The sequence below is a fragment of the Aquarana catesbeiana genome, linkage group LG04, assembly GCF_042186555.1.
Source record: "Aquarana catesbeiana isolate 2022-GZ linkage group LG04, ASM4218655v1, whole genome shotgun sequence".
Classification (NCBI taxonomy): Eukaryota; Metazoa; Chordata; class Amphibia; order Anura; family Ranidae; genus Aquarana; species Aquarana catesbeiana.
Window position 1 is genome coordinate 662,541,203 of NC_133327.1, and position 12,000 is coordinate 662,553,202.

A 12,000-nucleotide genomic window follows, 5' to 3' on the forward strand; every position below is an offset into this window, starting at 1 on the left:
TTGCAGCGGGAGTGGCGGCAATAATTCACACAGTCAGGTGCAATGGAAAACTTGTATTGTAATAACACAACAACAGTTCACAACAAACTCAGTGGAAAGGCTGCCCAACTGGGTGCACTCACAGTTTCCAATAATGTGAAGAGAGCGGGTATCAGCTGAAATGACAGTATTGTTAAGAGAGCAGAAATGCGGCCTGGCCATCTTATGCCCAAGTGGGGTGAGGTCCAAGGAGATGCGACCCTACGCTATCTCTCCTCGTCCAAAGCCTTTCTCTACCGCTAGTACTGTCCCTAACAGGCGGGGTACCTGTCCATACTCAACCACTCATAAAATGCACTCCAAACCTGGGAGCCAGGACCTTAAATAAGCTCTGCCTAATCAAAAACGGCTGCCATAGTCACATGCGGCGGCAGCATCCAACTGGATCACTTCCCCATTAACCCAAAAAAGCATTGAGGGTTCCTTTTGACTTCTTCTCTAGCTACAGGGCCGCTGTGACGAGTGACACCTGTATTGGAGAAAGTAGACTTCACCTGCCTACATGCATATCAACTAAGTTACCGAAAGTATTGGAACGCCTGCCTTTAGATGCACATGAACTTTAATGGCATTCCAGTCTTAATCCGTAGGGTTCAATATTGAGTTGGCCCACCCTTTGCAGCTATAACAGCTACATCTTTTCTGGGAAGGCTGTCCACAAGGTTTAGGAGTGTGTCTATGGGAATGTTTGACCATTCTTTCAGAAGCGCATTTGTGAGGTCAGGCACTGATGTTGGAGGAGAAGGCCTTGCTCGCAGTGTGCACTCTAATTTATCCCAAAGGTGTTCTATTTGGATGAGGTCAGGACTCTGAGCAGGCCAGTCAGGTTTCTCCACCCCAAACTCGCTCATCCATGTCTTTATGGACCTTGCTTTGTGCACTGGTTCAAACCATTTGGTGGAGGGAGGATTATGGTGTGGGGTTGTTTTTCAGGGGTTGGGCTTGGCCCCCTAGTTCCAGTGAAAGGAACTCTTAAGGCGTCAACATACCAAGACATTTTAGACAATTTCATGCCCCCCAACTTTGTGGGAACAGTTTGGGGATGGCCTCTTCCTGTTCCAACATGACTGCGCACCAGTGCACAAAGCAAGGTCCATAAAGACATGGATGAGCAGGTTTGGGGTGGAGGAACTTGACTGGCCTGCCCAGAGCCCTGACCTCAACCTGATAGAAGACCTTTGGGGTGATATAGAGAGGAGATTGCGAGCCAGGCCATCTCATCCAACGTCAGTGCCTGACCTCACAAATGCACTTCTGGGAGAATGGTTAAACATTCCTATAGACCAGGGGTCTCAAACTGGAGGCCCTCCAGCTGTTGCAAAACTACAAGTCCCATGAGCTATTGCAAGGCTGACAGTTACAAGCATGACTCCCACTGGCAGAGGCATGATGGGACCTGTAGTTTTGCAACAGCTGGAGGGCCATCAGTTTGAGATCCCTGCTATAGACACACTCCTTAACCTTGTGGACAGCCCTCCCAGAAGAGTTGAAGCTGTTATAGCTGCAAAGGGTGGGCCAACTCAATATTGAACCCTACGGACTAAGACTGGGATGCCATTAAAGCTCATGTAAGTGTAATGGCTGGTGTCCCAATACATTGACAATATGGTGTATCTGGTTCTATTTTTTTTTTGGAATGCATTCCTCATGTGCTTAGTTTGAATTGTCCGCTGTTATGACAGCTATACTTTAAAGCCTCGTACACACGGTACGATTGTTGGCCAACCGTGCCTCTGATTTTTGTCAAAAGGGAGTGTGCCAGGATCGGTACACAATTGTCGTCCCACAAACACAAACATAGTGAGGTACTACGAGGAATTTCAGCTCTTGAGCGCCACCCTTTGGGCCCCTTCTGCTAATTTCGTGTTTGGTGAGCATTGATTCCAAGCATGCGTGTTTGTACTTTTTGACTTTTGTGTGACGGATTTGTGTACTGACCATATGAAAATCTGACGTCAATCCGTTGTCCGCCGAAAATTTACTAGCCTGTCATCCAGCATTTGTTGGCGGAAAGTTGGACAACAATTGTCACAAGGCGTGTACTAACGCTAAGATTTTAAGACAACAGTCTGTCAACAGACAATCCCCTGCCAACAATCGTACCGTGTGTACGAGGCTTTACTTTTTGGAAATATTAAAGAAAAGAACATTGGCTTTTGAGTTTTGATGTAAAAGCTGGCATGCCACCCTGGAAGCTTCATAAGTGATGGGACAAATACGCAGCAGTCGCTGTTAAAAACATTCCCCTTGTCACCAGACACATCCTTCAAGAGTAACAAAATACACTCTGTGCCCGTTCATATCAGCAAAAATGTGAATTCATGTAAGTTGGCAAACACCTCTTTTTCCAATTACAACAGTCTTCATTAATGCATATGTGATTTTGGCTCTATTACAGCAATTTTTGTATTCCGGTGAATGTAATAAGCTCTTTCAAATCATTAGCACATTGCTTCTAGGTTGGACGAGCCCTAAAACCTTTATAATGGAAAAAAATAATAACATCCACCCTTTCCTAAAACCCTTTTTTTGCAGATTGAAATAAACATATCAGGAGAAAACATTTTTTGCAACTAAATAAAAATGCATAAATGACAGCAAATTAAGGGCTAACTCAGCTATTGTAACCTTCTCTGGCACTGATCCATGAAGAGGAGAAAGGCTTTAATGGAACCGTTTTGGATGAGATCCCAATGAATGGTGCAAGTGTCAAGACACAGGGAGCCCGATGTATCATTCTTGTTTATATGAGTCTGTAAAAGCTTTATTAGTGAAAACACAAGCTTAATAGATCCCACTGGGCCTTATTTAGTTTAAAAGTTGTCAGAGACTGACCTCTCGGTCATGTAACTTTGTTCATTAATAAAATGATATGCAGACCTAAGAAATACTTCATAATAAATACTTATTCATGCATTTCTTATGTTCTTATGTAAGCTCAGTAATTCAACGCTGTCTCCATAAGTGCATAGTGATTGGAAAATAAGTAGGGGCAATGAAGACCAGACCATATACACCCATGGAGCAATTTAGTACACCTGTTCATTTTATTACTCGATCAGCCAATTACGTGGTTGCATTGCAATGCATTAAAGAGGAGCTCCAGTCTGGAAAAAAATATAATTAAAAGTCAGCAGCTACATATACTGTATAAGGACATATAAGGACACACTTACCTGTCAAGGGATCCCGCGATGTTGGCACCCCAAGGCGATTCGTTAATCGGCTTCGGGTGCAGGTGCCAGCATTGTAAGTAAGGGAAACCGGCAGTGACGCCTTCAGGCTTCACAGCCGGTTTTCTACTGTGCATGCGCGAGTCGCGCTGCACTTTTTGAATGGTCCCACCATCTTCTGGGACCTGTGTGTGTCCCAGAAGGCAGCAGGGGGAAGGAGGAGAGGAGCCGGAAAAGCAGTAGATCGGCGATCTTACCCGGAAGTGGGAGTGGGTACCTGTCAAAACCAGGTACCCGCTCCCCCCGAAAAAGTGCCAAACGTGGCAGTGGAAGGTGCGAACAAGCGGAGCTTTCGCTTTTGGGTGGAGCTGCACTTTAACCTCCTAGCGACAGCGCCTCCTGGCCATTTAAGAGGTTTATGATGCCAGTAGGCTGGGTGCGGCTTAAGATCAAGTGACAGATGTGATTGGCGGTCGTGTGGTACGAAAACTCCCGATCTCAAGGATCGTGAGCTTTTGGTTAGGCAACGGTAACTGTGCCAGGAGCACGCGCTCTTGACACAGGCGTATTGGTGGCAATTAACGCAAATATGTGGCCCCTCAGCGCTAAGGACCAGGCACCGAGAGGCTTCATATTTGCGTACGGCTGGCGCCAAGGGGTTGAAGTACCACTAAGGGCAAAACTGTTTTTTTTAGTTCTGGATATTGTGGAGAGGGAATAGAACACCTATTAGGTTGTTATTGTTGTCTGTGCCCCCATTAGGGAGAATAACCCTCTCTATTTGTCCTGTTTAACATTATTATTAACCCCTACCCGCCTGTCCTATTGTAAAACGAGCACTGATGTTCTGGGAGGATGTCATACGTCCACCCAGGATCAGGCCGCGCTCTGACACGATCTGTCCTCCGCTGTGTCCACCGGACACAGCGGAGGACAGATCACTGTACCGTGATTGTTGTGGCCAATCACAGCAGATCACATGATAGTTGTACACAATGAAAGGTTTTGATTCATGCGTTTCATTATGTACTATTGTGGTGAGCTCTGTGATTTGTCACATTCATCACATGGTACAGACAGGTCCAACCACAGTCCATCTGTACCATGTGATTAGCTGTGGCCAATCACAGCAGATCACATGATAGTTGTACACAATGAAAGGTTTTGATTCATGCCTTTCATTATGTACTATTGTGGTGAGCTCTGTGATTGGTCACAGTCATCACATGGTACAGACAGGGCCAACCACAGTCCATCTGTACCATGTGATTGGCCAATCACAGCCAATCACAATGGTAAACACTGAATGAATAGTTGTCATTCAGAAACAAATTGGTTGCTTTTAACTGTAAAATTCAGTTATAAGCAATCAGTATATAAAAAAAAAATCCTGATCACCTCCCCAGAGCAGTACAGTGTTACTATGGCCCAAAATGGCCTGGTCATTAAGGGGGTGAATCTTCCAGAGGTCAAGTGGTTAAAGTAGTTTAATGAGTTAGCCAAAAATTAAAACAGGGTGCCATGGATGAAACCTGTAATAAGTGTTTGTAAAATGAAGATTTAACAAAAGTAACTTAGAAAACATTGCAAAGCTGGTTAGAATTTAGCCCCAAACCACATAGGGGCGTGATGTAGCTCCATATAAAACATAACAGTTATGTGGAACTCCTCTATATTTTGTAAAAATCTTTTATCACTTTGACATTTAGCAGACTGTACAGGAGCTTTCCTGGGTTCATTCAGAACAGTTCTCCTTTTTCTAACAGACAATCGGTTAATATGTCATATCTTCTTAAATATTTGAGATACCAGTACTTACATTTCCTGCAGTTGCGGGTTGTTTGAGAATACGTTGGCCTCTATTGATTTCAAGTCATAATTTTCAGATATCTCTCTGTATAATAAATGTACAGCAGGCAAGTTAAACAATGGTTGTTGAACAGACAGAAAAATGATCCTATAATTTAAACAAAGATCGTCTACGCTAACACAATACATATATTATGATTCTGTGCTCAAAATTTAAAATCATATATTCATTTTCATATTATATTTCAATTATTTCTAGCCTACTGCTATTAATCTGAGTAATCTTGAAGTTTGTAAACTTACTTTGAGAAGCTCCACACATTTACTTTCTTAAATGACTTGACACATATTCACTATGTCCTATGAGTGAGTGATGCTGCGTCACACATTTCACAGAGCCTGCCTTCTGAACCACAGAGGTAATGAGAAGAGGTGTTTTAGGGGGCGGAGTCAGTATAACAATCACTGCTTGCAGGCAGCAAGGTACCATGGGGTATGTAGTCCTTAGAAATGGAGAGTAAACAGCCGAGGAGAAGTAGCAAAGCATGCAGGGGACCCAGGAATTGTGGAAAGAGATGGCCAGCAGACCAGCAGCTTTCACAGTAAAATAATATGAAGTTAAATCTGTATTGCTACACAGGAAGTAATCAAATACTCCTTTGATTTTTCACCCCTCTTCCCCATTCCTACCATTCACCAATTTTTTAATTTTTTTTTTAAAGCCCTTCAAAGCAGTGTTTTACTCACCCGATTCACTGCTGCAGTTCTTCCATGCCTCCAGCCAGTCTGTGACCTCAACATGATGTTTGAGTCTTCAGGGTCCTGCTGATGGGCAGCCAATAGTAAAGGTTCACATCACTGAGTAGTGATGAGGGCTCCCAAAGAGGATCTTTTCACTCTACAGTCCAGAAGACATGGGTCTGGATGGAGGCGACATGTGGCCACAGTGTAAATTTGCTGTCCCCTCAAAATAACTCAACACACAGCCATTATTGTCTAAACCGCTAGCAACAAAAGTGAGTACACCCCTAAGTGAAAATCTCCAAATTGAGCCCAAAGTGTCAATATATTGTGTGGCCACCATTATTTTCCAGCACTGCCTTAACCCTCTTTAGCATGGAGTTCACCAGAGCTTCACAGGTTGCCACTGGAGTCCCCTTGCACTCCTCCATGATCACAGAGCTGGTGGATGTTAGAGACTTTGCTCTCCTCCACCTTCCGTTTGAGAATGCCGCACAGATGCTCAATAGGGTTTAAATCTGGAGACATGCCTGGCCAGTCCATCAACTTTACAGCTTCTTTAGCAAGGCAGTGGCCATCATGGAGGTGTGTTTGGGGTTGTTATCATGTTGGAATACTGCCATGCGGCCCAGTCTCCGAAGGGAGGGGGTCATGCACGGCTTCAGTATGTCACATTACATGTTTGCATTCATGGTTCCCCCAATGAACTGTAGCTCACCAATGCCGACAGCACTCATGCAGCCCCAGACCTTGACACTACCATGCTTGACTGTAGGCAAGACACACTTGTCTTTGTACTCCTCACTGTGTTGCTGCCACACATGCTTGTCACCATCTGAACCAAATAAGTTTATCTTGGTCTCATCAGACGACAGGGCATGGTTCCAGTAATCCATGTCCTTAGTCTGCATGTCTTCAGCAAACTGTATGCAATCTTTCTTGTGCATCATCTTTAGAAGAGGCTTTCTTCTGGGAGGACAGCCATGCAGACCAATATGATGCAGTGTGCAGCGTATGGTCTGAGCACTGACAGGCTGACCCCCCACCCCTTCAACCTCTGCAGCAATGCTGGCAGCACTCATACGTCTATTTCCCAAAGACAACCTATGAATATGATGCTGAGCATGTGCACTCAACTTCTTTGGTCGACCATGGTGAGGCCTGTTCTGAGTGGAACCTGTCCTGTTAAACCGATGTATGGTCTTGGCCACCGTGCTGCAGCTCAGTTTCAGGGTCTTGGCAATCTTCTTATAGCCTAGGCCATCTTTATGTAAAGCAACAATTTTTTTTCGGATCCTCAGAGAGTTCTTTGCCATGAGGTGCCATGTTGAACTTCCAGTGACCAGTATGAGAGAGTGAGAGCGATAACACCAAATTTAACACACCTGCTCTCCATTCACACCTGAGACCTTGTAACACTAACGAGTCACATGACACTGCAGTAAAATGGCTAATTGGGCCCAATTTGGACATTTTCACTTAGGAATGTACTCAATTTTGTTGCCAGTGGTTTAGACATTAATGGCTGTGTGTTGAGTTATTTTGAGGGGACATCAAATTTACACTGTTATACCAGCTGTACACTCACTACTTTACATTGTAGCAAAGTATCATTTCTTCAGTGTAACTTTTGTGAGAAACTGTACACATATATATATATATATATATATATATATATATATATATATATATACACACACACACACACATATCTTGTTCCTTTAAGGCATGTCAAACAGCACAGTGCTTGTACTGTGTAATATGTCCTATTATATGATGTAAAAATACCTGGTTCGTCCTGCCTGTTCCTGTGTCCCAATGTCTCTGCTGACCACAATAATCATGGTTGCTGATCCATGATACCGTGGTACCGTGGTCAGTTTATGTGCAACCGTCATCACGCTATCTGCTCTCCGCTCTCTGTCTCTCCCTTTTCCCCTCCCTCCCTGCCTGTCAGTTCTGATGCCTGTGTATGAGTGCAATCTCCTACCCGCCCCTCCCCTCCTACTGCTCTTCCCTGTCACTTGAAATACCATTTAAAAGTAACTTGCATCCCCTCTAAACCCCATCTAAACTACTAGGTGTCCATTTTTTAAAAACTTTAATCATAAATACCTTCTCTCACAGCGGTCATGTGACATTCCTCTGCTGGCTGGCTGATGTCAGAGGGTTATCTCAGCCCCTCCCTCCGTATTCCTTACATCGGGAGAAGGAGAGCCAAGGAATGTCACGTGACCGCAAATCATTGCTGTGAGATTAGGTATTAAGGATTAGCATTTTTAAAAAATGGACACATTATACTGTAGATCTTGATAAAACAGAGAGGATGGTAGTGTTTTATAATCCTGACTTTGCAACCACTTTAAGTCCACTGAGGTTTCTGCTACCTCTCCTTATTATTATTATTCACATGACAGGTTTATTGTGCTCCAGGAAGATGACTTTAGGAGCTCTGACACTGCTTAATGTGGTCTCAGTTCCTTCAAAAACTGCTGGAACTGTTATGCTCACCCAGCCCCTCCTTCTGCCCATTCACAGAAGCCTTTGTATTATGTGAGCACATTCACAAAAAACAAAGGCTTCTATGAATGGGCAGCAGAGGGGAGGGTGGGGCATAGTTGCTCTGTGTGCTTCTCTCCTCTCACAGAGTGTATCCTTCGGGAGTGAAATAAAACTGTCCCATATAAGTAATAGAAATAAGTCCTAGTGGTGACATGCACCTAATTGGACTTAAGTTGTAGCGTGCCTGCACTTTTTGCAAAATTGCTGATTTTCTGGAATTCAGCTTTCATATAATTGTGTGATAAGATGGAATGTCACATTTTGGTGAGGATATTGGGTGAAGATAAATTTTCAAGCTGAAGTTTAACTTGCTTATATTTTGCCTTAGTACTCACGGCTGATGGGGGGGCTGGCAATGGAAAGGCATCATGCAAATATCAAGATTCCTTTATGGATGGATGTTGGTTTGTAAGACTGCACATTCATAGGCAGGCTGTATTTGTATGCAGATTGGTTTTGGTAAGGCTCATATGGAATGCCTCCATGGTTGAAAGAACTAATATCCAGTGAAAGAAAAGGGTGGGCTACAGTTAGGCTAGGCTGGATAGTAAAGGTCCTTGGGCCAGGAAATGAGGAGGTGGGGAGGGGGGGTCTGACTTGTTGCAACTTCTAATGCACACTGTGAGAAGCAATTTCAGTACAGGAGAGGAGCCTTTACAACTGTGAAAGATTGAAGGTAAAGCCGGAGTTCAGCTTTAAGACATTCAGATAGAAGATACCAGATGGGAAGCTACTGCATAAAGATTGGGTTGTCAAATGTGTCCTACACAAGTCTGAACATCCAGTTTGTGCTACTTGCTGTATATTTGTATCTGTATAAATGTTATATAAATCAGGCGTATCCTTGCAAAACAGCAGCCTTTCAGCTATATGACAGCGTAACAAAGTCAGTAGGTAAAAATACCACCAACGTACTTTCCATCGAGCAAATGACAAACATTGTATTTATCACATAAACTGGCAGGTGTTGACATTTCTGTGAAATATTACACTTTGCCTCATTACTAAGGGTTTCTGTACAGCACAGATTTCTTTTTCTTATCACCCACAGATACTTTCTTGAAGAAAAACTAAAGTTATTTCTTTTTAACTCAAATGAGTTTAAACTTTCATGTAGGTGTATCACTGACACAGTGATTAGTGTCATAAGTTTAGACAGCCGGTGAAATCATTTGTGTCTGTCACGGGAAGGACCTTTAGCCAAAAGTGATTATTTTTGACAATTATATTATTTTATTTTACAATATTTTGCAAAACCTACAGGAGGAAATGTACAAATTGAAGCTGAACTCCCGGCAAGTAGCTGTTAAATTTGACATGTGCCAGCTGTTTTACCTGCCAAATGATTTTAAAATCTGCACAACCAGGTTTTTGAACCAAGGACTGGATTTGCAAGGGGGAAAGTGCCAAAAAACAGAACATATACAGTCCATATTTATTTAAATTCAGACTCTTGTATCATAAAAATGTAACACATTTCAAGGGTAGCAATTTTCAATTAGGTCTTAAAGCAGAGTTCCACCCAAAAGTGAATCTTCCGCTCGTTGTACTCCCCCCCCCTCCAGTGCCACATTTGGCACCTTTGGGGGAGGGAGGACAGGATACCTGTCTTTCACAGGTATCCTGTTCCCACTTCCAGGAGCCTCAGTCGTGGGTATTGACGTCACCGCCCGGGCTCCCTCCTCCTTCATCGGCTGCCGGGCCAATAGGAGAGAGGAGCGGAGCGGAGCCAAGGCTTCACTGCTGGGTTCCCTTACTCGCAATGGAGACGGCAGGCACCTGACAGCTGAAGTAAACATCAGGTGCGGTGCCAACATCGCTGGACTCCAGGACAGGTAAGTGTCCAATTATTAAAAGTCAGCAGTTGCAGTATGTGCAGCTGCTGGCTGTTAATTTTTGAAGCGGTGGGCGGACCTCTGCTTTAAGCTGGGTAGACAGAGTTATTTCTCTTAGGCAGTTCACCCAAGAGCAGTGGCCAAAATTTGGCTCTTTGCTTGAGTAGAGACATGGTGTGCAAGCCTCAAAAACAGGAAGGCCAGATTAGAGTTTGCCAAAAAACATCTAAAAAAACCTTCACAGTTCTGGAACAACATCCTATGGACAGATGAGACCAAGATCAACTTGTACCAGAGTGATGGGAAGAGAAGAGTATGGAGAAGGAAAGGAACTGCTCATGATCCAAAGCATACCACCTCATCAGTGAAGCATGGTGGTGCTAGTGTCATGGCGTGGGCATGTATGGCTGCCAATGGAACTGGTTCTCTTGTATTTATTGATGATGTGACTACTGACAAAAGCAGCAGGATGAATTCTGAAGTGTTTCAGGCAATATTATCTGCTCATATTCAGCAAAATGCTTCAGAACTCATTGGATGGCGCTTCACAGTGCAGATGGACAATGACCCGAAGTATACTGCAAAAGCAACCAAAGAGTTTTTTAAGGGAAAGAAGTGGAATGTTATGCAATGGCCAAGTCAATCACCTGATCTGAATCCGATTGAACATGCATTTTACTTGCTGAAGACAAAACTGAAGGGAAAATGCCCCAAGAACAAGCAGGAACTGAAGACAGTTGCAGTAGAGGCTTGGCAGAGCATCACCAGGGATGAAACCCAGCGTCTGGTGATGTCTATACGTTCCAGACTTCAGGCTGTAATTGACTGCAAAGGATTTGCAACCAAGTATTCAAAAGTGAAAGTTTGATGGATGAGTGTTAATCTGTCCCATTACTTTTGATCCCTTAAAAAGTGGGAGGCACATATACCAACTGGTGTAATTCCTACAGTGTTCACCTGATTTGGATGTAAATACCCTAAGATTAAAGCTGAAAATCTTCAGTTAAAGCACATCTTGTTCATTTCATTTCAAATCTATTGTGGTGGTGTATAGAGCCAAAAAGATTAGAATTGTGTCAATGTCCCAATATTTATGGACCTGACTCTATAGTCAGATTCCTGTATCATAAACATCCTACACACTTCAAGGGTAGGAATTTTCAGTCAGGTCTCAAGCTGTGTAGAGGAAATTATTTCCCTATAGGCAACTCACCCAAGAGTGGTACCCAAAGGTTGGCTCTCTGCATGAGTAGAGACATGGGGGTTGACTTACTAAAACTTGAGAGGGCAAAATCTGGCGCAGCTGTGCATGGTGGCCTATAAACTTCTAACTTAAGCTTGTTTAATTAGGCTTTAAAAAAAAATGGAAGTTGATTGGTTTCTATGCAGAGCGGCACCAGATTTTGCACTCTCCAGTTTTAGTGAATTAACCCCATAGTGTGCAAGGAGGAAAGCTTCAAAAACAGAACATATACTGTCCAAATTTAATTATATTCAGATTCATGTATCATAACATCCTACACGCTTCAAGGGTAGGAATTTTCAGTGAGGTCATAAGCTTTAGAGACAGGGTTATTTCCCTATAGGCAGCTCACACAAGAGTGATGGCCAGAGGTTGGCTCTTTGCTTGAGTAAAGACTAATGTGTAAGAAAGAAAGCACCAAAACAGAACATATACAGTCTTGATTAATGAAATCCAACCTTTGTATCATAAACATCCAACACGATTCAAGGGGAGGAATTCTCATTTAAGCTATGCATAGTTATTTCCTTATGGGCAACACAAGCAAGAGTGGTGGTCAAAGGTTGTCTTCTTGCCTGAGTAGAGACTTGAAGGCGGA

General features: G+C 43.4%; 1 protein-coding gene across 2 annotated transcripts in view; it reads right to left on the reverse strand.

The window, feature by feature from the left end:
* Nucleotides 1-12,000, reverse strand: part of FSHR (follicle stimulating hormone receptor) — a 239,644-nt gene that overhangs the window by 71,077 nt on the left and 156,567 nt on the right. For both annotated transcript variants that reach the window (XM_073628528.1, XM_073628527.1), the window contains exon 3: nt 5,032-5,106. In XM_073628528.1, coding sequence (XP_073484629.1) covers nt 5,032-5,106 — 75 coding nt within the window. The remainder of the gene's footprint in view (nt 1-5,031; nt 5,107-12,000) is intronic.